The following is a 25,729-nucleotide window of genomic DNA, read 5'->3' on the forward strand; positions in this document are numbered from 1 at the left end:
GCCCGGGGCGGGGGGGAGCCCGGGGAGGGGGAGCGGTGTCCCCGCCAGGTCAGAACGGGGCGGGGGGGGAAGGCTGCCTCCCGCGGCAAGCTGGGAGCTGTAGTTTTTGCGGCCCTGGCTGGGGGGCGGCTGTACTGCTCCCGGGCGCGGCGCGAGGGGTCGTTTTGTTGCCCGTTTCGTGTGATTTTCTGCGCGCATCGCGCTGCGCCCCTGGTCCGACAAGCGCTGCGCACCCCCAGCACCCCGCGTGCGCGGCGGCTCTCCCCGTCCTGCGCGCTGCTGCCGCCCGGTGACCGGACGGGGGTACTGCAGCCCGGGGGCGGCTTCAGCTCTTACAGATCGTGACCTTGATCTTCCCCTGCAAAAGCAGGAATAAGATGAGGAAAAGCAGACTAAGATAAGATGAGAAGACCCTCTGGAACCTAAAAATCAGCAGCCACTACACACCAACTCAAGCTCACCCTGTTCACGATCCCCTGCCCCATCCCAAAATGCTGGCCTGCCTTTTTTTGGTTGGGGCGACCTTGGAGGAAAACAAATCCTCCAACAGTAAGACCACACCTCTTAACCAAGAGCAACCCCTCAAAATACTAAACCAGACCCAATAGAGGTCACCAATGGACCAAGTTACTCAGGAATAACAGGGCAATCTCCTCCAAGAGCCCATACAGACAAGGAAGTTTATGACCTCAAAGGTCCTAAAGGTGCAGCTGCTATTAAGGGTTCATTTGTTCAATGATTCACATCCCACGTGAGTTGGGTTCAGACTGGAGCAATCCAGGTCGTTTTCTATCTATAATGAACTTTCCCCAGTACAAAAAGACAGGAAACGTGGGGCCAATAGTACAAGCATGCCGCCCTCTAAGTAACGAACTCAACTGAACTACCAAGAGAACACCCACACCATCCCCTGTCCTAGAAAAGGACTGCTAGTGCGGCAGCACTCAGCAAATGCAAAAGGCTTAAGCCCTTTACCCAGAGGTTCAAATCCTCTCAGATCTTCTCCCTAGAGCCCCTCTTTCCCCACCACATCTACTCATGACCTGACCCTCTACTTTTTAAAATATTTTATCATATCCCTATCCTATGCTACCCCAATTCTAATTGCTGTAGCCTTCTTAACATTAGTACAACAACAACAAAAAAAAATCCTAAATTACATACAAGCCTGAAAAGGCCTGAACACTGTAGGCCCCTTCTTTGGATTATTACAGCCAGTAGCAGAGTAAAACTATTCATTAAGGAGCTTATTTGCATGGCAAATCCAAGCTACCATCAAGCTTCAATATAGAGTATGCTGCAGAACCAGTCACCCTGTTCTTCCTAGCTTAATATGCAAATATCATACTGATAAGTACACTAATTACTATCCTATTTCTAAACACAAGTTCGTTAAACCGCCCCCTCCAAACTCTTTCCAAGAGGCCTTGGCTACAAAAGTCCTGCTCCTTTCCTCAGGCTTCTTATGAATTTGCACTTCCTGGCCATGACTGTGCTACAAGCAACTCATACACCTCTGAAGAAAGTTCCTGCTCCTGACATTAGCCTTTGACACGCCAGCATACCAACCTGCTATGCAGGCCTGCCTCACTCCTCCAGGAAATGTGCCTGAATATAAAGGATCACTATAGTAAGGTGAACATAGAGCTATACCAGCCCTCTCCTTTCCTAAGAAAGATTTAGAAAAATAGAACTCAAACCTAGACAGAAGAGCTCAAAACTCTCCATACTTCCACTATATTATTTTCTAGTAGGGTCAGCTAAAAAGCTATATATAAAAATGATGGTTTAACCCCTTCCCCTACTAATGAACCCACATACAAAATTAATCTTCTCCCTAACCTTACTCCTAGTAACAACCATTACAATTTCAAGCAACCACTGAATCACAACCTGGACAGGATTGGAAATTAACACCCTCAATATCATGCCCCTCATCTCGAAATCCCACCTCCCACAAGCCCTTGAAGTTGCAAGCAAATACTTCCTCGTACAAGTGGCCACCTCAGCATCAGTCATTTTTTTCAAGCATAACCAATGCTTGAGCCACAGGCCAATGAGTCATTACCCAACTAAGCCACCCAACATCCTGCCTCCTACTGACAACAGCAATTGCAAACAAACTAGTACTAGTGCCATTCCATTGCCAATTCCCAGAAGTACTTCAAAGGCTCATCCCTAATCGCTGCTCTACTACTATCAACAGTAATTAAATTCTGCCCCTCCCATTCTCTTCCTAAGTCACTCAACCCAACATTATTAACCATCATAGACATTTCCTTAGCAGTCCTAGGAGGCTGAATAGGACTAAAGCAAACACAAATTCAAAAAATCTTAGCCTTCTCATCCACCTCCCCTTTAGGCTGAATAGCCATAATTATTATCTATCATCCCAAATTCCCCCTACTAACTTTCTACTTATACTTCCTAATAACTGCCACAATATTTCTCGCCCTCAACACAACCAAAGTTCTAAAACTATCAATGACCTCATGAAGAAAAAAAAAAACAACATACTAAATGTAACCTTAATATTCCTCCTTACTGTTCCTAGCAGAACTTCCTCCAACAGGCTTCCTGCCTAAATGACTTATCATCAAAGAACTTAATAAACACGAAATGACAACAGCCACAGTCATTGCCATACTCTCAGTAGTAGGATTGTTCTTCTACCTTCACCTCACATACTACTCAACAATCACACTTAGACTATACCCCACCAAAAAAAAAAAAAACCCCAACAAACTAACTGTAAATCTAATCTTATCACTAACAAAAATTCTAACCAGAAAAGACCCTAATCCTTGCCTTAATGACCATAACCCCTAAACCCTAATTCTAACAATTGAAACTCCAACCCTATCCCTAAGCCTAACCATATGGTAACATTAACCCTAATGACTGTATTCATATCCTTAAGACAAACATTTAAACCTAATCCTAACACCTAATCCCTAATTCTAACTGAAACTATAACCCTAACTTTAGAACTAATCTTAACTCTAACCTTAACCCTCACACCAACCATAATAGCCATAACCCTAACCTTCCGCCTTAAACCTAACCCTAACTCTTACCCTAACCCTAAACTTTAACCAAAATGACTGCAAACCTAATCCTACCACCTAACCCTAACCCTGTGAACAGTTACCCTAGCCCTAACCTCTAATGCTAATAACCCCAACCCTAAAGGTAACTCTAACACCCCTGAACCCTAAAAGAAATTATAACCCTAACCCTTACCACTAAACCCTCACCTTAAACCTAACCCTAAACCTTAGTTTAATCCTAAATTTAACCAAAATAACTGTAAACCTAATCCTAACTGTCCTGGTTTCAGCCAGGATGGAGTTAACTTTCCTTGGGCTGAGAGGGAGCACAGCTAGAGGGCCAGGTCCAGATCGATCATTGGAGTATTCCATATCATGTGAAATCATGCTCAGTGTATAGGTGGATGCGTGCTCCCTCACGCCCTGGTTTTTTTTTTTGTTTCCGGGTCGCTGTGGCGGAATTTTCTGGTGCGGTCGGATCACTGCTGGGTACTGGTCGCTGCTCGGTGAGCCACTGCTGCATTTTACCCATTTTGGACTTACTATTGTTACTGTTGTTTTTGTTACTATTACTAACTTTTTTTTTTTTATTCAACCTACAAATTTCTTCTTTTGTCCCTCCCCTATTTCACCAGGGAGGGGGGCGGGGAAGTAAACAACTGGCCACGTGGCGACTGGCTACTGGCTGAGTTCAAACCACAACACTAACCCTACCACCTAACCCTAAACCTAGGTTGCAAGTGTCCGGTTTGGATCTAGCTCTGTCTGGGGTTAGTGTCCAGGTGAGGGTGAGGGATAACACAAACCCTAAACATTAAATCCTAACCATAACCCTAAGCCTATTTGCTAACCCTAATGATCCCTAAACTAAACCATACATGAAGGGACTACAAAGGGAAGGTGAGGGCTCACAAAAGCTATCAGTACTGGCCACTTTCTGTGTGAGGCCCTGCTGACAGGTGTCTGTTTTGGACCTGGGCTCTAGCTAGGGTTAGGATCTGGGTGAAGGTGATGGATCACCCTAACACAAACCATAACACTAAGCCTTACCACTTAACTTCACAGAATCACAGAATCGTCTAGGTTGGAAAAGACCTTGAAGATCATCCAGTCCAACCATTAACCTCACACTGACTGTTCCCAACTACACCATATCCCTCAGCACTATGCCAACCCAGCTCTTAAACACCTCCAGGGATGGGGACTCCACCACCTCTCTGGGCAGCCCATTCCAATGCCTAAGAACCCATTCTGGAAAGAAATGCTTCTTAATATCCAGTCTAAACCTTCCCTGGTGCAACTTGAGGCCATCACCTCTTGGCCTATCACTCATTACTTGGTTAAAGAGACTCATCCCCAGCTCTCTGCAACCTCCTTTCAGGTAGCTGTAGAGGGCAATGAGGTCTCCCCTCAGCCTCCTCTTCTCCAGACTAAACAACCCCAGTTCCCTCAGCCGCTCCTCGTACGACATGTGCTCCAGACCCTTCACCAGCTTCGTTGCCCTTCTCTGGACACGCTCGAGTCATTCAATGTCCTTTTTGCAGTGAGGGGCCCAAAACTGAACCCAGTCATCAAGGTGCAGCCTCACCAGTGCCGAGTACAGGGGTAAGATCCCTTCCCTGTCCCTGCTGGCCACGCTATTGCTGATACAAGCCAGGATGCCATTGGCCTTCTTGGCCACCTGGGCACACTGCTGGCTCATGTTCAGCCGGCTGTCAATCAACACCCCCAGGTCCCTCTCTGACTGGTAGCTCTCCAGCCACTCCTCCCCAAGCCTGTAGCGCTGCTGGGGGTTGTTGTGGCCCAAGTGCAGCACCCGGCATTTGGCCTTATTGAAACTCCTACAGTTGGCCTCAGCCCATCGCTCCAGCCTGTCCAGGTCTCTCTGCAGAGCCTCCCTACCCTCGAACAGATCAACACTCCCACCCAACTTGGTGTCATCTGCAAACTTACTGAGGGTGCACTCGATCCCCTCGTCTAGATCATCAATAAAGATGTTAAACAGGAGTGGCCCCAAAACCGAGCCCTGGGGGACACCACTCGTGACCGGCCGCCAACCAGATTTAACTCCGTTCCCCACAACTCTTTGGGCCCGGCCATCCAGCCAGTTTTTTACCCAGCAAAGCGTGTGCCCATCCAAGCCTCGAGCAGCCAGTTTCGCCAGGAGAATGCTGTGTGAGACAGTGTCAAAGGCCTTACTAGAGTCAAGGTAAACTACATGCACAGCCTTTCCCTCATCCAATAAGCAGGTCACCCTGTCGTAGAAGGAGATCAGGTTTGTCAAGCAGGACCTGCCTTTCATAAACCCATGCTGACTGGGCCTGATCATCTGGTTGTCCCGCATGTGTTGTATGATGGTACTCTGGATGAGCTGCTCCATCAGCTTCCCAGGCACCGGTCAAGCTGACAGGCCTGGAATTTCCCGGATCATCTTTCCAACCCTTCTTATATATGGGCGTCACATTGACCAATTTCCAATCTGTCGGGACCTCCCCGGTCAGCCAGGACTGCTGGTAAATGCTGGAAAGCGGCTTGGCAAGCACCCCAGCCAGCTCCTTCAGCACCCTCGGGTGTATCCCATCCGGTCCCATAGACTTGTGTGTGTCTATGTGATGCAGTAGGTCACTGACTATCTCCTCCTGGATTGCGGGGGGGTCGTTCTCCCAGTCTCTGTCTTCTGGCTGAGGAGGCTGGATTCCCTCAGTACAACTAGTCTTGTTATTAAAGACTGGGGCATTAAGCACCTCAGCCTTTTCCTCATCACTCATTGCCATGTTTCCTCCTGCATCTAGCAGGGGATTGAGGCTCTCCCTGGTCTTTCTTCTGCTGCTGACACAGAAACATTTCTTGTTGTCCTTGATTGCTGAAGCCAGATTAATTTCCAGCTGGGCTTTAGACCTCCTGATTTTCGCCCTGCATAGCCTCACAGTCTCTTTGTAATCACTGTGAGTGGTTAGCTCCTTCTTCCAAAAAGCAGTAAACTCTCCTTTTCTCCCTGAGTTGCAGCCAAAGCTCCCTGTTTAGCCAGGGTGGTCTTCTCTGTCACTAGCTTCTCTTACAGCACCTGGGGACAGCCTGCTCCTGAGCCATTAACACTTCCTTCTTAAAGCGTGCCCAGCGTTCCTGGACCCCTATAGCCTTCAGGATCATCTCCCAAGGGATCCTGTCAAGCAGGTGCCTAAACAAGACAAAGTCAGCCCTTTGGAAGTCCAGGGTGTCAGTTCTGCTGCCCCCTCTCCTGGCCTCTCTAAGAATAGAGAACTCTATTATTTCATGACCTCTGTGCCCTAGTCGGCCTCCAGCCACCACATCGTCTACCAGTCCTTCTCTGTCCACAAAGGAGATCCAGCAGGGCACCTTCTCTGGTCGGTTCACTCACCAGCTGCCTCAGGAAGTTGTCTCCCACACATTCCAGGAATCTCCGGGACTGGTCCCGTTCTGCTGTGTTGTATTTCCAGCAGATGTCTGGGAAGTTAAAGTCTCCCACAAGAACAAGGGCAAGCGATCGTGAGATTTCTCCTAAATGCCTATAGAATATTTCATCCACCTCCCTGTCCTGGTTGGGTGGCCTATAGTAGACTTCCACTACAACATCTGCCCTGTTGGCCTTCCCCCTGATTCTAACGCAAAGACACTCCACCCTGTTTTCACTACACTTGTACTCAAAGCAGTCATAACAGTCCCTAACATACAGCGCCACCTCACCACCTCTCCTTCCTTGTCTGTCCCTCCTAAAGAGCTTGTAGCCATCAACAGGCGCACTCCAGTCATGGGAGACATCCCACCGTGTTTCTGTAATATAGTCACTACATCATAATTTTCCTGTTTCATCATGGCTTCAAGCTCCTCCTGTTTGTTACCCATGCTGTGTGCACTGGTATACATGCACTTCAGATGGGCTGATGTTTTGCCCCCTTCCCCCTTCAAATCTAGTTTAAAGCTCTGTCAATGAGCCCAGCGAACTCCTGCCCCAAGATCTTTTTCCCCCTCTAGGACAGGTGCATCCCATCTAATGCCAGAAGGTCTGGCATCCTGTATACCAATCATGATTAAAAAATCCGAAGCCCTGATGGTAGCACCAGTCTTGGAACCACAAGTTCATCTGTTGAGTTCTCGTGTATTCTTCTTCATCCACCCCCACAACTTCACTCTAACCTTAACACTAATCCTAATGGCCATAAGCCTAAACCTAAGGCCCCGAACTCTTAAACCCAAACCCTAACGCTAGTAGTACCTTAACCACAACACTAACCTTGATCCTAACCCTAATTGCAACCTAACCCTTACACTAATCCTAAACCAAACTGTAAGCCTAATCCCTAACCCAAACTGTAAATAACTGCTTCACCCTAACCCTAACTTCCTTCCCAAGGGAGGTGGCATTTTCAACAGCCTAAGTGCCCCGCCAGTACACCAGTGCTGGGCATAGTGTTTTGTGGGAGGGTCCCTAAGTCCTGCTGCTACAACAGGCCAGGGCACCCTGCTTTGCACGTGGCTATGTATCCTTGGGACTGTGACCCCCGAGGCTTGCAGTATCCCAGCACGGTCTGATGGGCAGGCATCCCCCAGCCCCACCAGCACGTGATTGGACTTGATGCTGGATGCTTCGGTGCCTGGGATTATGTAACACTGTCCTCTGCGCAGGGATCCCTGAAGGATCATTTTGGTGATCTCTTAGGAGTGGCTTGTTAGAATCTTGCCAATCCTTTCGAGTTTTTCAGCCAGTAGAACACACTGTTTATTATGAGTTCTGATCCTGGCTTCCTGATCTGCAGGGCAATACCCACTAATACCCATGCTAGAAGCTTCCTTGTGGGATAGACACTCACTCTTAATGGTAAGGAATTAATGAGCTTCTTGTGGGGAATGCCCCTATAACATTCACTCCAGTTGTTACTAATTTTGTCTTTTTCAAAGTTGGCAATTCCATGGCTCTGACAGGGCAACCTAGTCCAATGCAAAAATTCTTCCTTCCTCCAGTCATTAGGTCTCAAAGATGGCATTTGGAGCAGAACTCTTCCATTCTGAGACTAGGGTCTCACCACAAACTGCTTCTGGACTCACCACGAGTGCTTTTGGGTCCCAAATTTATAGAACTTTCTCTTCCCTTCCTCCTGGAGCAACCCACAACTTTCTAAATTAATTCTCAATACCTTCTTGACCAACTATCTGCTTTATGGTGTCATCAGCCAATATGCAGTTCTGTATCTTTCCCAAGGACTGAGGTGAGGCTGACTGGCCTCTTGTTTCCTGGATTGTCCTTCTTGACAATGCTGTCTGCCTTTTTCCAGTCAGTGGGAGCATCTCCTGATCACCACAACTTTTTAAGGATGATGAAGAGCAGCCTCATGGCATCTGCCAGCCCTTTCAGTACTCTGGGATGCATCTCATCTGGTTCCATCGACTTAATGCAATGTCTAATGGACTTGAGTGGCCCCTAATTTTATCTTCCACTACTGTGGGTACTGCTTCACTCCTACAGACTCTGCTAGGAGGCTTAGGGACCTGGGAAGCCTTACCAGTGAAAAGTGAGCTTTGACTTTCATAACTCCCTTGTGGAGAGTGTCTTTGTAAACCTCACAAGTAGTCTGCCCTTGCTTCTACCTTCTGTCTGTTAGGTGAAGCCACATCTGATAGCCCAAGAGAGACAAGGCTGCTGCAGCTCCACACCCCCAAGTCCAACCAGTAGTACTCCACGTAGGCACACAGACAAGTATAAAACAGGAGTATAAATAATACAGAAACACTATTCACACAAAAACAAGTAGCACCAACAGCCTCATCCTGTTTCTCTCATTGGCTGATCAGGATGAAGAATTGTTAGTGGGAAATACACATACACATATGTATGCTGCCAGTCCCCCAGTAGATGGGCACAGATCTGCAGTGGACTCCTGGGTGAGCCCTCAAGGCTGCAGACCCACACCAGGTGAAGAAGGGGAGCTGGGTGAAAGGAAAATTGTGGGGAAGAAAGGGAGGGGAGGAGGTGGAAGGAACACAGGAGGAGGTGGAAAGTGGGCAGGTAGCACAGCTGTAGATATTGTACATATCTTTGCCAGTGCAAACTCATTTGACTGTAAATAAATTACATTTACGGGTTGTCATGATCTAGGGAAATGGATGCTCATCAGAAGTAACGGAGGTAGAAGGGATAGTAGGTAGGAAATAGAAGGGAACTTGGTAATCACGCTGCATAATCATATCTGCCAACAAAATCAACCAGATGTACCCAGGTGGAGAGGTAACCTTACATAGCCCGGAAAATTTATGTGTGATCAATAAGTATCCAAGTGCCTCACCATCCATCCAATTAGTGATGTGCATGAATGGATGAATGAGATTCCCACTGTCCCTGCTTCCTATACAGTGAAACCACAGCCAAGAGAATAGGCTTGAAGGAATCAGCAGGGAAAGAAGATGCTGTTGAACATGACTCTAGTCTGGTGCTGCGAGGAGACATCAGAGGTGTAGCATAAATGGGAGGCCCTGCATCTGCAGTTATGCAACTCAAGACCACGGTCCAGTTGCCAGTGAAATACAACCGATCGTTTTTTCCACTTACCCAGCGAGATGTGTGTTGGGGGTGAGCCCCAAAGTGCCTGGCACAACCTGCTTCAGGGACAGTATTAGGTGGGGAGTTTGACTGGGGCAGTACACCTGTCAAACTGTAACACAGGTGTCCAAAGGCGAGCTCAGAAACCTCCTGCAGAGCAGAAGATCAAGGCTTGATCTTGATTTTCAGTATAAATATCGTCCATGAAAGCAGGGCCGCATAATCCTTCTTTTTTAAGCAGGCATCCAGGAGGCACTGGATGAGTCTCCACACAAGGAGCTCGGGCATTCAGGATGCTCTGCTCTGTCCTGCAACAACCTGGGGAATTGAGGCTGTTCCTGCAAGGACTGGTCACCCTGGGAAAGATGAGGATGTCTAGGCCTCCCCACCACATCTCTACCCATAGTGGCCCTGAGGAAAGGGCCCAGAGAGGTGTCTGTCTCTGGTTGTGGGGCAGGGAACCCCTTTGCCACATAGCGGGAGCAGGGTTGGGACTTCCACCATGACAGATTCTGGGACTGTGCAGGACTGGGAGCAAGGGGGTGGGGGGTACTGGAAAAACCAGTCCTCTTGCCCTGGTCTGCCCCTGGCAGTTGTCCCCTGCCCAGCATCCCCCTAACCACCCCACATCCCTTCCAGATGATACCTTAGGCCTGAGAAGAGCCCTGTATCTCCAAAACAATCCCACAAACCTCCCAATCACCTCACAGCAGTCCCACATCTGCCTTCTGCAGGGCACCAGATGTTACCATCTTCATCAATATACAGGCATTCTGTCTTGCACCTGCTCCCAGAAACACCAGCCCCATCACTCTGGCCTGGTCCCCTGCCCTCTTTCCCATACCTCTTACTGTTCTCTAACTGCCCAGGAAGGAAAAGCCACTTTGCAGGGATGACCGCGTGGCCTGGGTGAGGATCCCAAACCCACACATATTTCACAAATGACTCCTGGGATGAGGACATTCAGGTCACATCCTCCTCACCTGAGCATGTCCTGCTCTCCCTTCACAACCACGTTCCACATAGACAACCAGGAGGCTTGTGCTCGAAGAAAACTTTTTTTTTTTAAACAGAACTTTTTTCAACCCTTGTTCCTCAGGGTTTTCCTTTTTTGGAAAGATAAAGTATTATCTCAACAACTTCTGCACATATATATCTCTATATCTATTTCATGTGTGTGTGTGCGCACATACATTTATACACTTAAAAACAGCCCTGCAAACTTGTGCCAGGCATCGCAGCCCATCCTGCTCCATAGCAGAGAAGACAACTCCAACAAACAGCAAAAAAGCTGCCCCTTTCAACGAGAGGAACGCACTGAACCACATCCATCTGTGACTCTGGAGAGAATCCCACCAGCTCCAGATGGAAGGCTTTGACTTGAGTGTAAACATGTCACTTTACAGTATTTCTAGACACTGGCTGGATTAGACAGTGCCATGTTAGGACACGCACCACGCTCACCTGTGCCCAACCCTTGGGGAGAGCATGCCCAAGGACACCAAACAGTCCTTCAACATGAGGCAAGTAGCCCTCACTTTGCAGCTGGACTGTGACTTTCTAACTCAATTAGATACCTATGGGCAGAAATGGAGACAAGGAAGAAAGGCGAGGAGATGTCTTTCTGAGAGGCGGCCACAGTAACACAGCCCATCTGTCCAGAGCGATGTTTCTGCATATTAAAGGAGAGTCACTGAGCAAGTAGCCCCCAGAGGAAACATCTCTTCATTCTGCCTGAGAGCTCCTCACTGTCTTTGAGGAAAGAAATTAATACAAACTGGTCAAGACAGAGCAGAGGCAGAGGTCCAGGCTGCCAGGCTGGGTGACAGCCCACTTCTAGTCATAGGCATCATCATCATCAAAGTAGGAATCACAGTCAAGGTTATCCGACTCATCATCAAACAGAAAGTTGTCTTCATCAAGGTCATCATCGTCATCATAGTCTTCCTGCCACTGAGGTTCATACTCCTCATCTTCAGCCTCTTTGCCACCTTCGTCTGTGTTGGGGGAGTCACACGAGATGGTACGTTTTGGCCTATTGAGGAGGAGAACATCAGAGCAGAGCCCTGGTTGTGCAACCACAACTCAGCCTCACACCACCCTCGTCCTCCCTATTACCATCACCTCAGCATCCCCCTCCAAAGCCATGCCTCAGGGACACAGCAGCCATGCAGATGCACCTCAGAGAAGGTGATTAAATGGCCTTATCCATGCATGCAGCACAGGGCTGTGTCAGAGAGACACCTGTGACTGGGCCAACAAGCTGCAGTCTGCCACCAGCTCTGCTGTCTCAGCCTCATCCCAAGAGCAGAAACCCTGCTCTGAAACAGTGTCTCTTGACTCAGTTGTCATTCTTTCTTGCAACACTCAGCACCCTGTTCAGCTCCTGGAAATACAGCAGCTGTCAGGGGGGATTGGTCACACTGGGATAGCAGTTTCTTGGCTTAAACAGTGTGTCTTACAGGAATAGACCCTGTTTCAAACTCATCACCTTCCATACTTAACATCTGCCAGCTCAGTACTCTAGGCAGAGAAACAACAAACCATCCATTTCAGCTCTCAACACTTTACAGCTGTGTCACCTCTTCTCCATTCCCTTCTTAAAATAAATGTCAGGCCCTTCCATCTCCCCCCATGTATGTTCTTATTCTTGCTTCTCTCACATAGACACCTCCTAGACCTCAGATACAACTTTGAAGAAAGAGTGTGACACTCTACAGAAACTCAAGAGCGTCCAGGGAGAGCAACTTATATAACCAGGTAAGCCAGTGACGGCATTTTCTTGACCAAGTGGAGCTTTTGCTGGTCTCCCTACACCTCTGTGTCACTTACATTTACCTCAGACCGCAACACAGAATGCAAGTAATGAGTATGTGTTATTAACTCTTCTGTATGTCAGCGAGCACAGCAGAAAACTCTGGTCACCTGCTTTTTGTCTGCACTCACGCACCCTTCCCTGTCACCCTGCTAGGAAAACTCACCCTATAAAGGCAGGGGCTGAAGTAGGCACATTGGAGAGTTTCACCTTTCTCTGACCAGGATCTGTCAGAGTCTGGAGTCCAACATGGAAATCCTGCTAGCACAGAAGAGCAGCCAGAAGAGAGAGACAATATGCGATTTGGGGTGTTTTTTACGCTGCAAACCCCTTCCCTACATACACACAGCACAGAGTCTATCCCCTCAGCTGATCAAGCCCCCTTCTAGGTTTGCCCAAGATCAAACTAGAACAGAGCAAGATAGTCAGCCAAAGGGCATGTGGACTTCACCTGTGTGGAGTACCAGAGAATTGCAAAGAGACGCTCCTTGATCTGATGTACCAACTCCAAACCAGCACTGAAATGTTCTGCTTTCAGGAGCTGAAGAGAAGAGGCCAGGTCCTGATACTGCAGCAGGGTTTCCTCTGCAATTTAAAGCCAACAAAGTCACGCTGCTTCCCACACTCCTAAGCACAGACCAAGTCCCTTGGCTCTGATTATGAAGCAATCCCTTGGCTCCAATTATGAAGCAGTCACAGCTACTTAGGTCTCCTGTGCACATACACTCCTCTTTCAGAAGGGAACATGTTGTTCCTTGCTGCATCAATCTCCACCAGCAGCCAAACTGCTTCAGTGGACTTCCCAGAAATGACATCAAGAAGGCAAAAATGGGCTGGGAAAAGTGAGAGAGACCAGCTGGGTGCTGGTGTGTATGCTATTGCTCCCTTTGAACCAGAGCTGCCACCCTTTGAACCAGACAGCTGGGAATGCTAGTCTCTACTTTGAGAGGCTGCGGGACTTACCCAGAAGGATCTGCAGAGCATTAGTGTGCAGCTCTAGGCTCTCAGTCTGCTGTTCCACAACATCCATGCTCTCAGTGTCCTGGTTATAGTAGCTGTACACACAGGAGTAGGCCAGCACCTGCAGCAGTACAGATCACACTGTAAACATCCTCCTTCAGCTTCAGAGTGGGCAAGAAGAGAGTGGCATCACATCTTTCCAGATTTCATTACGTATCAGTGGCTGAGATAAGCCTGGCAGTGCTTCTAGTCTGTGGCAACAGCCCAGTGAACCATTATGCCAAGTGACAGCAGTGCCAGGCTACCTAGAGCTACTCGTAGGATTGGAAATGAACATGTAATTATTTTGTACCGAAGTCTGAAGTAACTGATTGTTCCCATCTGCGAACCATCACAAGAACACAGACTGTAAATGCATAACAAGCATGACTGACCAGCAGGCAGAGCGTCAAAAGAACCAGCACACAGAATCTACACGTTGCTGAGCCGCCCTAGATTCAAGTGGCCCTGAACTGAGAGAACTGAGCCCAAAGGGAAGGAGGCATGGTGCTATACAGCACCAAGAGCCCATGACAAAGGCATTTCAACAACTGACAAACTCCTGTTATGAATAAATGACCCCTAAAGCCATCCAGGCACTCAGCAGGAAACAAGACCACCGTTTCCATTTAAAGAAAAGGGTCAGAAAAGCCAGCAGCAGCAAGCAACAGTGATACGTATCCTGGCAAACACAGGGGCTACCATACTGAAGAGACAAGACAGGGACATACACCCTTGTTCCACGTCTCTCTCAAAATCAAATCTGCCTGTGCAAACAAGGTATATATTGCAAAGCCAGTACTGCAAAGGCAATTCCCATCTCCTTCCTGTGTTTCAGGGGACAGAAGACATTGCAGGCCTACACTGTCACAGGCTTATTGCACACATCCAGTGGCTGCACTGCAAATCCTTCATAATGTGGCTAGGCAGTGGGTAACTCAGTGCTCCCAAAACACCTGCGGCTCATGAAATGAAGTTAAGAAAGGAAAATCATAACATGAGCATCAAGAGGGACTTCCTGATTATAACACAGCACCAAGGAGAGCTTTCAAAAGGTAAGTACCGTCACTGGGGCATTTCAAATTGGAATGGACCAAACCCAGTATATGAAAACACTAAATATAGATCCTTGTGCTGATTCCATGGTGTCAACTTGAGCTAAGCTCCAAATCCTACAACCTGACTGTGATGAACACTGAAGACAGAGCCCACCTCAGAGTGAGAGCAGGGAAAGGCAGACATGAGCTCTTCCCCCGTCCTGATGCTATTCCTCCCCTCAAGCTTTTTCTGTCTCACCTTGTTTGGAGCAGAGCAAGGTTAGCATCTCCTCACTTTAAGAAAGGCATAAAACACACCAACTGAATTAGGCCTAAACCTCAGCAAGTCTGTTATCCAGCCTTACCTTCCGTGCCTGCTCTAGCACTTTGCAGGCATCAAGAACAAAGGTCAAAGTCCTAATTTTTGGCATCTCACTGATGGAAGAAACCCTGTTCCTCAGACTCATGGCAAATTCCTGCAATAATCAAAGGAGGAAAAAAAAAGTCGATGTCAAGCTCCACAAGATCCAAAAAAAAAAATAAAATCGCACCTTCCCCACAGATAATTGGTAAGCATCCTGAAGGGCCATTCCAGAAGATGCAGGCAGCAGGAGAGCACTTACTGCATCCAGCTATGACATCTTTACTGTGCCATCACTTCAACCTTTTACAGTATCTCAGCTCTAGACAGGGTTCAGCCTTCAGTCACCATTGCTTCCAAATACTGCATCAGTCTGAGCACGTAAACACAAGTTAGGTGCTCGGTTTCCACAACAGACTTGATAGAAGAAAGCAGGCCAAGAACTACCCCTTGCATCAGAGCAAGGGTGAAATGACCAGGCATCCCCACCTGGATCCAAAGCCCAATTCTCAACTTCACATGAAATACACTGAGACACAACAGGAACTGTCCTGCTCACCGGGGCTAAGACAACAGAGTCAGCATCTGCAAAGGAAAGAGGAGGCCTTACCCTTGCACGATGATGAAAGGTGCATCTCTCATTGTAATCCTGGAAACGCTTCTCCTGCCAAGCTGCTTTACTCACCTGAAAGGAAAGGCAGAAGTAACCTGTAGCAATTTCCCTCAAGTACCAGGGTTGTCTGGAAATGGCTACCACACATGCAGACTTTGACAATACGATCAATATTACTGGCAAGCGTACAAAGTCCAGAGTAAAGGGCACAAGTGGACATCCTCAGACTCTTCGGAGAGCTAGGTGCATCTGAACACAAGCATATAGCAAACTACTCACCATAGCAGAGCAGTTGTAATAATCCTTGTGAGTTGGCCTCCAGGGTTTGAGGCAACGCCAACAGAAGCCATGATTACACTTTGCACATGTCATACTGCATGACAGAAGAACAACGGGAATCACTCAGTCTTAACAGCCACTTGCAGACAGTTCCTCCCAGTGCTCCCCTAGATGACAGGGCTGGAATGTGTGACCCAGTCACTCCCATTCACTCAGTACTATGCACCTCCCTGCACGTGGCTTTTTTTAAAGCCTTTGCTGGAAGCAGATGATGCTTAAAATCTGTCATTGTGTCTCCAAAAATGAGCTGGGTAAACTGGAATTCTGGTCTCACAGTACCAACTTACCAAGTAATCGAAGGGTAAACTAAGCATTCCAGTTTGGAGCAAGATCTGCATGAGCACCTCACCTCTTCCCCCAGTAATGCAGCACTCCACAGTGCAGAAAGGCACTGCACAGCCCTAGGGCCACACACAACATGTGGGGACAAATCACAGCTGGGCACTAAGGGCTCTGCCAGTGCAAGAAAGAAATAAATGGCAACTCTTAAGCCCTGGCTTCAAAGCTGGAATGAACTTCCCAATCATGTAAAAAGCTGCCAGAGATCCAAGACAATTCAAAAGGGGCAGTTAAAAGAAAATTGCTTAAAGTTACAGGAATAGGTGAGCATCCAAGAGAAAATGGTGCTGAGCTATCCACTCCCCTAACCTGCACTTTTATATGTTTATAGGGGATTCTGAGAGCAGACAAGTGTGTGCTATAAAAAGGTACCGTAAAATGAGTTTTGGTTCTCCTACAGAGCTATCAGTGAATTTAACTCTGAATGCTGGGGAACATTTTGCTTTACCTAGGAATTAAAAGCAATCACTTATTATTCTGAAACTATAAAACAGACCTGCTGTAATTTTTACTCCACAGCCAAAAAAAGAGAAGCACAATGGACCTAACTGTGTCTTTGCCTTCTCCTGTCTCCAGTAGCAAACAAAAATGGATACTCACTGCAGGCACCCCTCATTTTTCTCTATTTGAGCCTGGCAGCTTGGGCAGTGCTTCGAAATGAGTTTAGCCAGATGTTTGCTCTGGGCTTCACTTGTCATTCCCTCATAGTACCCATCATCGTCCACCCACTGAGACATATGGCTGCAGCTGGCAGGATAATGGGCCTGAAAGAGAGAGTCAGTCAACCACACAAAAGCAGAATGGTGCGTGCCAAACCCAAGAGAGTATTACCCATGACTCAGCTCAGCCTCACCTCTGGGAAGTTGCAGTTGAAACAGGATATCCAGGAGCACTTGGAACAGGCTGCCCCATAGCCAAGTCCATCCTTAAGGAGAATCTGATCGCAGCCCTGAGGATTGGTGCACCATGTCAGGTTGGAGCAACACTCAACATAGACTCTGAGGAGGGCTTTTTCATACTGTAATAAGAAGCCAGGAAGGAGATTTAAGGCAGAGAAGCTGCAAGGTTAGGCCTCACAAGTGGGGTCTGGTGCCTCTGGGCTCTACATCTCACAACAAAACAGCACTAAATTAGTTTATTCTTTCATTCTCTTTGTGTAAATTCCCTCCTGCTCATGTCATATCTGGATGCTGTTTCATATAATCACAGAACAGCTAAGGTTGGAAGGCACTTCTGGAGATAAAAACTAGTCCAACTCCTCCAGCTCAAAGCAGGGTTGCTCAGGACCATGTCCAGTTGGGTTTTGAGCACACCCAAGAATAGAGTCTACAATCCTCTCTGCTCAACCTGTTCCAATGTCCCATTACCCTTACTGTTCAAAAAAAAAAAAGTTTTCTTATGTGGAATTCCTTGCATTTAAATTAATGTCCACTGCCTCTTATCCTTTCACTGGGTATCACCAAGAAGAATCTGGCTCCTTAATCCCATTTGTGTATTTACATGTGTTGATAAGATCCACCCCTGAGCCTTCTCTTCTCCAGGCTAAACAAACCCAGCTCTCTTAGCTTCTCCTAGAGGTGTTCCAAAACCTAAATCTTCATTGTGGCCTTTTGCTGGATTCTCCCCAGTCTTGTACTAGTGAGCTCAAAGACGGACATAGTATGCCAGATGTCATCTCACCAGCACTGGGTACAGGGGAAGGATCACCTCCCTCAACCTGCTGTCAATGCTCTCCCTAATTCAATGTAAGATGCTAGTGGACCTTCTTAGCCACGAAAGCACACTGATGGCTTATGTTCAACTTGTTGTCTATGACAATCCCATTTTTTTTTCTTGCAGGGCTGCTTTCCAGATGGTTGGCCCCTGGCACATACTGCTGTATTGGGTTATTCCACCCCAACGGCAGGACTTGGCATTTCCCTTCATTGAACTTGCTGATATTGTTTGCTAAGCTCTCTAGCCTGTTGAGGTCCCTCTGAACAGCAGCACAACCATCTGGAGCATCGAGCAGTCCTCCCAACTGTTGATCATCTATAAATTTGCTGAGGATGCACTTGGTCCCATCATTCAGGTCATCAACGAAGTTGTTAAACAATGTTAACCTCAGTTACATTGCTTCAACCTCTGGGTTACGCCAGTGACTGGCCTCCAGCTGAACTTTCTGCCACTGATCATAACCCTTGAAGCTCAGCAGGCCATTGCACTGTCCACTCATCCAGTTTGTACTTCATCAGGTTTATTCTGTGAGGATGTTGTGGACGATGGTGTAGAAAGCCTTACTAAAGCAAAGATAAACAACATCTCCCCTCATCCACCAAGCCAATCATCTCGCCACAGAAAGCTATCAGGCGCTCTTTAACTTTTTCTGATTTTAACTTCCTCTGCAGAGTTTTGCTTATTTACATGATGTGCAAAGGGGAAGGAGACTCGCTTTGCCCACACCCTCTAGACATTACTGCAGAGGACAGGCAAATTGGTTATCAATAGATAAGTAGGATAGGGACCCAGGGATGCAATCATACCACACAGAGTAGCTTAGTTTTCTATGCTCAGTTACTATAGGGCAAGGACTCTGCAAACATATGCAAAGCTAGAGGAAGTTCAGAAGAAATCCTGTAATCAAAGAGTCCTCCTGCAAGGATTTTTTTGCATACCTGGAGAGCTGCACTAGGAGAGCCAGCAGGCACAGAAAGAACAATACTGGTCACAACAAGCACTAGAGAGCACCGAAGGGCTCAGACAGGGCTCTCATTCATTTCTCTCTCTCATTTATTCCTTCTTGTTCAAGCAACTGAAACCAGAGAGTGTGTGCTGACAGGCTGCAAGGATGTCAGCCTGTGTCATGGCAACATGCCTGGTGGAGGCAAAGTCTCAAATCCACTTCATTCTTCTTAGAGAATCTACATCTATATCTGTTGTCATCCTGTTGATAGGCTGTGGGACCATTTCTGCCCAGACACCAGTACACAGAGAGATAAACAGGTACTTGAGTCAGCAGACAGCACCAAATCACAGCCTTCACAGAGGATGAATTTCACGTCTGATGTTTGGGGTTTTGCTCTATCCTGAGGAGGAGACAGAGATGCAACTGCTGAAGTTGATCTAGGATTCCTACTGGAACCGTATGAGAAAGAGGTGCTCACAAGAAGCCTAAAAAGAGAGGGAACAAGTGTCCAATAAAGGTCTGGGAAGAAAACTAAACAGGTTCAATCAAGAAGTTGCCAAGTACCACATGACACTGATCAAGATCTTAGAGGAACCTCTGTACACACTGGAGTTAATCCAAGTAGGGAGCCTATGGCACAATTCCCAGCAAAGAATCCCTGGGGGCAGAATGGAAGACCACCTCTGAAAACAGCCTCTCAAAGAACTTGAGAGAAACAAGGTTGAGAGAAAACCTCTTTCAGAAACATGACAGGGTTTATGTTTTGTAGAAATACAAGCAATAAAAGTTTAAACTTACTCTTGTATCATCAAGAGTGCAGCCAGCAGGCAAGGGAAGGGATTTCTCAAAGCTATTTAGCACTGGTGACAAATTGGATACCGGGAACAGTTTGGGCTTCCAAGTACAAGACAGACATTAACAGATTAGAGAAAATGTCGTTCATAAACCATCAAGACAGTCAGGGGCTGAAGCACAGAATGTATGAGGGGAGGTTGAGAGAGGTGGGTTTGTTCAGCATGAGGAAAAGGCAACAGAGGGGGATCTTACCACTGCCTAGAGCTACCTAAACACAAGATGCAGAGCAGACTGAACCTGCAGCAGTACGTTTTAACTTCAGTGTTAGATCTTCACACAATAATCTGGTTATTTTGAATACAGGGTTGAATCAGAGAGCTTCACAGATTATTGCAACCTAAATTATTCTGTGACTGTATGTGTGACTTTGCACAAGGTATTAACACTCCAGCCATACCACTTACTGAGCAAAAAGGGAAACAGGTAACAGGTAAAAGGAAACAGGTAACATTTGTGAGAGCAGAGCAACTTGTTAAAAGTGGCTGCAATTTATGTTGACCTGCAATAATTTTTTTTTTTTTTTTATAAAATAGCCATAGCAACAGGATATTAAACCCTGCTCTCAGACAGGCACGACTACAGGATTTGCAAAGCCAGTAAGAACTGTCCAGATACATGCACTAACTCTCCAAGCACTTCTAGAAAACAAGATACAAAAGATACATTGAAGGAAATGTTTTTCTGTAGTCTTGACCATTCTGGTTGCCAGTATGCAATCTTAAAGAAAAATTATAAAATAGAGCAGCCTTTATGACTACTGTTTATTTCTCCTTATGAATGTTCCCACAGGATCATAATGACAGCAACGAGCTGGAATAGGAGAAGAATATTTTTGGAAAAGCAATTGCTGGTGGAGACCTGTCAAGTAACAGAGCAGTGGAAAACAGATGAGACACCTGTTCTGTCCAGCAATTAACAACAGTCTGTCATGTGACAGCCACAGCTCTGGTGGGGCAGGCATTCAGCTCTAGTAATAACTAAAAACTGAAAGAATAGGGAGGAAAGTAGCTTCTGCCTCAGAACAGGCAGCTTCTGCTACCCCCTGCTGACTGAGGACTAAGGTGAGCAGAGCTCAGGAAGCCTAGTCTAGAGATGTCTGTAGATCCACACAGACTTAAAAGAGATTAAGTGTGATGTGGTAACTTCTGTCATCTTCACAAAAAGCTGGAGGTGCTCAAAGACAGAGACTAATGGAAGAGAAATGATGTTGGGGTCACTGATGCAGCAATAAAATGAAATTCTTCAAATGTTTTCTCTTCATTTGTCCTAGATTTTACAACTGCTTCCAGCACACCAGCAGAGGATATTTGTCACGAGCTGCTACCAAAGCTCTCACCTGGTCCTCAACTAAGGATGCACCTGAAATGTTGTTTGCTGGAGACACATTTAGAGGAAGTATCACTGTGCTTTTCTGCTGATGTTATGCTTTCCTGAATAGCTGATATTGACCATGATCTGTGACAACAGACACCACTGGGCAGAAATCTGGTCTGCCTCAATTATCACACTGCCAGTCTTAATAATGGAAAGGGGAAAAGCAACAGCAAGATTATCTGCTAGTGCTGACCAAAATGAAACAGAGCTTCAACACCCAGTAAGCACCTCTCCTACTTCACCTTGGCTATAATGTCCTTGGAGGAAACAATGGAACAAATGAAGGCTGTAGTTGGCTGTGCACGGCACTCGGATATGGGACAGGTGCAGTTGACAACCATGTTCTGTTCAATGCGAGTCGTGAGATACTCATTCCAACATGGCTGTGAAGGCAGAAGAGGAGAGATCAGAGCTAAACAGGAGCTGCACCACCTGGGTCATGTGACCCTGGAAGCCCACCCCCCTCAGCAGAAAGTGCACAAAACCACCACAAACCCTGGATAGGTACTCAAAAACACAAAAGCAGGAACAGACTAATCAGGAACTGAAAGATCACAATAAACAAGGGAGCTGAGAAAAGAGAACATATGAGCTCTGTGAAAATCACCTGAACAGCTTCAGACAAAGAACAGCTGCTCCAACTAGGCAGAAGGAATTCCCTACAAAGTTACAGAAGCCAAAGACCCCAGGACCTTCACCTTGCAGCAGTAGTGCATGCAACAGAGGGTTGGTGCCTTCTCAGTGGGACATAGCTGGTTCACACAGACTGGGCAATGGGTTCCTGGGCTCAGGGCAGGCTCGGCATCCTGCACTTGCAGCCCCGAGGAGATGAGCAGGGTCTCACGGTTCTCCACGTAGCACTGGATCAGGAAATCCACATTCCACCTGCAGTGCATGAGGAGGTGCCGAGCAACATCTTCTGGGATGCTCAGAGTAACCTGGACCTGCTGTACTGTCTGGTTCATGAGCAGCTTCGCCTCCTCTGGACTAAGTGTGTGCCCCATTGGCACCTGCAGCGCTGCCAGGAGAAACTCCTCCGCCCTGCCTATGCCAGGGTTCAACCTGATATGGAGAAATGTGTCATGTCCATACAGGGTGGAGATGCACACCCCTCCACACCTGGTGACATGCATCCCTACCAATGCAGGCAGTCTACACTGTCCTCATCCGGAGATGCCTCTGGTGACCTGTTCCAGAAAACCATCTGTGCCTGGCCCCCAGGAGGTGTTGTGGGTTCAGCAGAGATGTATTCCAAGACATGAGGCCTCTCTTCCTGGCGCCGGAGATAGCCCTGGTTCAGCAGGTGCAGGACACAGGACAGCACATCCACGCTGTGGCAGCAGAAGCTCAGGAACTGCAGCCCTGGCCCCAACTCGCCCTTCTGACAGGCATCAATCACCTACAGCACCAAGGGAGCCCCACACTGCAGTGCAGCGCAGCGCCCAGGCAGCCCCTCTCTACCCCTCAAGCCCTTCGTACCCTAAACACCAGGTTGTCAGTGTGGAGCTGCTTCTCCACCTTGAGGATGCGGGTGATGAGGCAGCAGAGGACGTTCCTCTTCCTTTCCAGGGCGCTGACCTCAGCCCTCTCTGCCCGGAGGTACCTCTGCCGGGGCAGCAGCCTCAGGTGGCGGCCAGAGGCACGGGCCAGGGCCGCCTGGTTCAGCCGCAGCGCACCTGGAGCTGGCACCCGACCCAGGGTCAGCCAAGCCCTGAGCTGGGCCCTGAAGGAGCCCCAGGACACACGTGTGGCTGCCGGACCCAACCCTGCCTGCACAGGCATTGGCCCTGTCCTCCCCCCCTACACATGGCCCCGAGCAGCAGCTGCACTCGCAACCCCTGGCCCTGGTCCCCAACCCCCCACGCTGACCCATGCCCCAGCCCCACGCGCCACCCCCAGCCCCACGCGGGGCCTCGCAGATGCTCCACACGCAGACCCACGCCCCGAGCTCCGACAGACTCACTCCAGGCCCCTCGCTTCCCCTACAAGCTCACACCCCCCTACCCCAGCACCCACTCGGGGCTCAGACCAGCACCTCCCCGGGGTGCCCCAGCCCCACGCTCACCTCCCAGCGCGCAGTTCCGCACCAGGACGCCCTCGCCCTGGGTCAGCGGCGTCAGCGCGTGGTGCAGCAGCTCAGCAGGGAGCCCCGTAGCCTGCAGCAGGGCCTCCACAGCCACCTCCTGCGGGAGGGCGCGGGAGGGGAACAGCCGGCCCAGACCCGCCAGCTGCAGGCCCAGCCAAACGAGGGGGGGCCTGTGCCCCAAACACCGCCCGAGACCCCGCCGGAAGGGAGGGCACAGCCCTGCCGCGCTCCAGCACCCGCGGCCTCCCTCAGCCCACCGCGGCCCCGGCTCCTACCTCGGCGCTGTTGAAGCGCAGCAGGATGTACATCTGCAGCGTGGACACGTGGAGGACGCAGTCGCCAAAATGCAGCTCAGCGTGGCCCAGCCACGTCCACTGCAACCGCCGTGGCTTTGTGCACCCCCAGCCCTGCTGGCTCTGGCCTACCAGAGCCAGCGTCAGCACCAGGGCCGGGGGCCAGCCCTGCCGGGCACTCCCAGCACGCCCCAGCACTCCCTGCTGAGACCCGCGCCCGCTGCCACCACACTCACTCTGCCGGCAGAAGTCAGCAAACTCGTCCAGAGGGGAGCTCAGCGCCACCGAGAAAAACCTCCTGGGTTCATCCATGTAGCAGAACGGGGAAACGGGCCAGCAGCGCGGGGACAGGGCCAGCACCTTCACCTCTGGCACATCTGCCACCGAGGCCGTCCCTCCTGCCTGGGCACATGGATGCGAGGGCGGCTCAGGACAGTCCCCAGGACCCCTGTGAGGAAGGGGGGGCAGCCCCCAGCCTCCCCCCCATCCCCCCAGCAGCGCTCTCACCTCGTCCAGGCCCACATCCAGCTCCAGCAGCCGCCTGTCCTGCTCCTGCAGCTGGAAGAGGTAAAACTGCCGCTGCAGCTCCTCTGACTCAGCCAAGTTGCTCAGCATCTCTTGGGGGAAGCGGCTGGGGAAGCACAGCCCAATCTGCTCCACGACGGCTCCCTCCAGCCAAGACGGCCCTTGTGCCAGGAGCCGGTCGCCCAGGTAGTGCCTGCCACAGCCGCCAGCGTCGGGTCAGGGGCCGGCCTGAGCCCCGTGGCCATCGGCCACCCGCCGGCAGACAGAGACAGCCCCGGCTCTGGCCTCCCCCCGCGGTGCCTCCCCGCCCCATCACCAGCAGGGAACGTGCCTCCGCAGACGGGCAGCACCCACGGGCCCTCTCGGCCCTTCCCTCCACATGCCCGAGCCACCGGGAAAAGCAAAGCAGGAGCACCGCTGTCAGGTCAGGCCCGGCCCAGCACCGCCCGTGCCTCCCCTGCCACGCCAGGCCCTCTGGCCCGTGGAGACATGACACCCCTCACCGGTAGAAGTGCTCGAAGGTGTGGGCGAGCTCCAGGCCACTGAAGACGACGAAGGGCTCCAGGATCTGCTGCAGCCGCTGCAGCGGCTCTGCACTGCCCGCAGTCCCGTGGAGCTCCTGGACCTGCCCGTCAAGGTAGCGGGCAAACTGCTCGCTCACCTGCGGAGAGACAGGGCTGGCTGCGGCGGGGGCTCGCCGGGTGGCCGCAGGGCCGGGCCAGGTGAATGTCCCAGAGGGAGCAGCCAGGAAACCCTGGGGCTCTCGGGCAGGGGCTGAGGGTGCCCAGGCACCAGCCCGAGGCAGGAGCGCACCGGGGCTGGGGCCGTGCCGTGCCAAGCGCCGCACACCCATCATTGGGCACCATCCAGGGCGACCACAGGGCCGGGCTCCGGGGCTCGCTGGGGGCCAGGACAGCGCCCAGCCGGAGCTCATCCCGGTGCCGCGGGCCGGGGCCGCCTCCCCAGCCTGGGCCCGGGGCCAGCGGGGCCCCGGCACTGGTGCCCCACTGCCTTGACTCACGTGCAGGGCAGCAAGGAAGGGGAGCTGCAGCAAAGCCCCCGCGAAGCCCTGGCCCAGAGCCAGCACGAAGGCGGCCCGCTGCCCAAAGAGCTCCTCCGTGGCACCGCGCAGGCGCTGGTACAGCCTGCAGTATCGCTCCACGAGGTCCGGCGCCTGCCCCGCCGCCTCCAGGAACCGCCACACCTGCGGGACGCGCCATGAGAGCGGTGAGTCCCAACACGGGACGTGCCCCTGTCCCGTGGGAACGTCCGCCGCCCCTGATTCACTCTGCCACCACCAACCGCCCAGGGGCCGACAAGAGGCCCCAGCGTCCTCGCCGACTACTGACAGCTGGTGGAGAGCCGAGAGCGCAGCCCCGAGGGCTGGGCAGGGGCTGAGGGGCGGGACAGAAGCCCAGCAGCTGCCCGGTAGGAAAGAAGTAGCCCAACACCTCGGCTGGCACTTGAGCCCTGCCAGGGTGGCAAGTGCGGCAGGGCTGTCCCCACACCCCTCCATGCCACGGAGGCCAGGTACAGCCCCGCACCCTCCCTGTGCACTGTCAGGCCCCGCTCCCCCCTACACCCACCCCGGGCAGGGTCCCACGCGCCCTCCCTGGCCCCCACAGCCAGCCCTCCCAGCTCTACCTGCTGCTGCACCACGCCACGCCAGCACCGTGAGATGCCCCACAGGCCGCTCGGCTTCTCCACTGCCACCTTCGCAGCCCTGGTCGGCACCTCCTTGTTCTTCCCCTCCTTCCTGCCTGCCAAGGGACAGCCCCGGGCTCAGTGCAGCTCCGTGGGCAGGCCCTGCACCCTGACCCACAGC

The 25,729-nt window shown here is 50.3% G+C and overlaps 1 protein-coding gene and 1 pseudogene across 10 annotated transcripts in view; one reads left to right on the forward strand and one right to left on the reverse strand.

Moving 5' to 3' along the window:
* Positions 1 to 1,807: 1,807 nt before the first annotated feature.
* Positions 1,808 to 3,174, forward strand: LOC141941418 (NADH-ubiquinone oxidoreductase chain 2-like; annotated as a pseudogene).
* Positions 3,175 to 10,648: 7,474 nt separating this feature from the next.
* The window catches only part of LOC141941419 (cullin-9-like), a 34,020-nt gene continuing 18,939 nt past the window's right edge, over positions 10,649 to 25,729 (reverse strand). For 4 of the 10 annotated variants that reach the window (XM_074864122.1, XM_074864123.1, XM_074864117.1 and 1 more), the window contains 19 exons: positions 25,549 to 25,664; positions 24,926 to 25,108; positions 24,408 to 24,565; positions 23,887 to 24,097; positions 23,362 to 23,781; positions 23,066 to 23,183; positions 22,480 to 22,682; positions 22,140 to 22,399; positions 21,699 to 22,062; positions 21,243 to 21,383; positions 16,960 to 17,124; positions 16,707 to 16,870; positions 15,708 to 15,801; positions 15,426 to 15,500; positions 14,820 to 14,930; positions 13,382 to 13,499; positions 12,870 to 13,003; positions 12,585 to 12,676; positions 10,649 to 11,638 (listed from right to left, as the gene is read on the reverse strand). In XM_074864122.1, the coding sequence (XP_074720223.1) occupies positions 11,440 to 11,638; positions 12,585 to 12,676; positions 12,870 to 13,003; positions 13,382 to 13,499; positions 14,820 to 14,930; positions 15,426 to 15,500; positions 15,708 to 15,801; positions 16,707 to 16,870; positions 16,960 to 17,124; positions 21,243 to 21,383; positions 21,699 to 22,062; positions 22,140 to 22,399; positions 22,480 to 22,682; positions 23,066 to 23,183; positions 23,362 to 23,781; positions 23,887 to 24,097; positions 24,408 to 24,565; positions 24,926 to 25,108; positions 25,549 to 25,664 (3,326 nt within the window). In that variant the 3' untranslated portion in view covers positions 10,649 to 11,439. Of the gene's footprint in view, positions 11,639 to 12,584; positions 12,677 to 12,869; positions 13,004 to 13,381; positions 13,500 to 14,819; positions 14,931 to 15,098; positions 15,401 to 15,425; positions 15,501 to 15,707; positions 15,875 to 16,706; positions 16,871 to 16,959; positions 17,125 to 21,242; positions 21,384 to 21,698; positions 22,063 to 22,139; positions 22,400 to 22,479; positions 22,683 to 23,065; positions 23,184 to 23,361; positions 23,782 to 23,886; positions 24,098 to 24,407; positions 24,566 to 24,925; positions 25,109 to 25,548; positions 25,665 to 25,729 lie in introns of those variants that run through there. The other 6 variants (XM_074864119.1, XM_074864118.1, XM_074864120.1 and 3 more) reach the window with 6 other exon arrangements.

The sequence above is a fragment of the Strix uralensis genome, chromosome 3, assembly GCF_047716275.1.
Source record: "Strix uralensis isolate ZFMK-TIS-50842 chromosome 3, bStrUra1, whole genome shotgun sequence".
NCBI lineage: Eukaryota > Metazoa > Chordata > Aves > Strigiformes > Strigidae > Strix > Strix uralensis.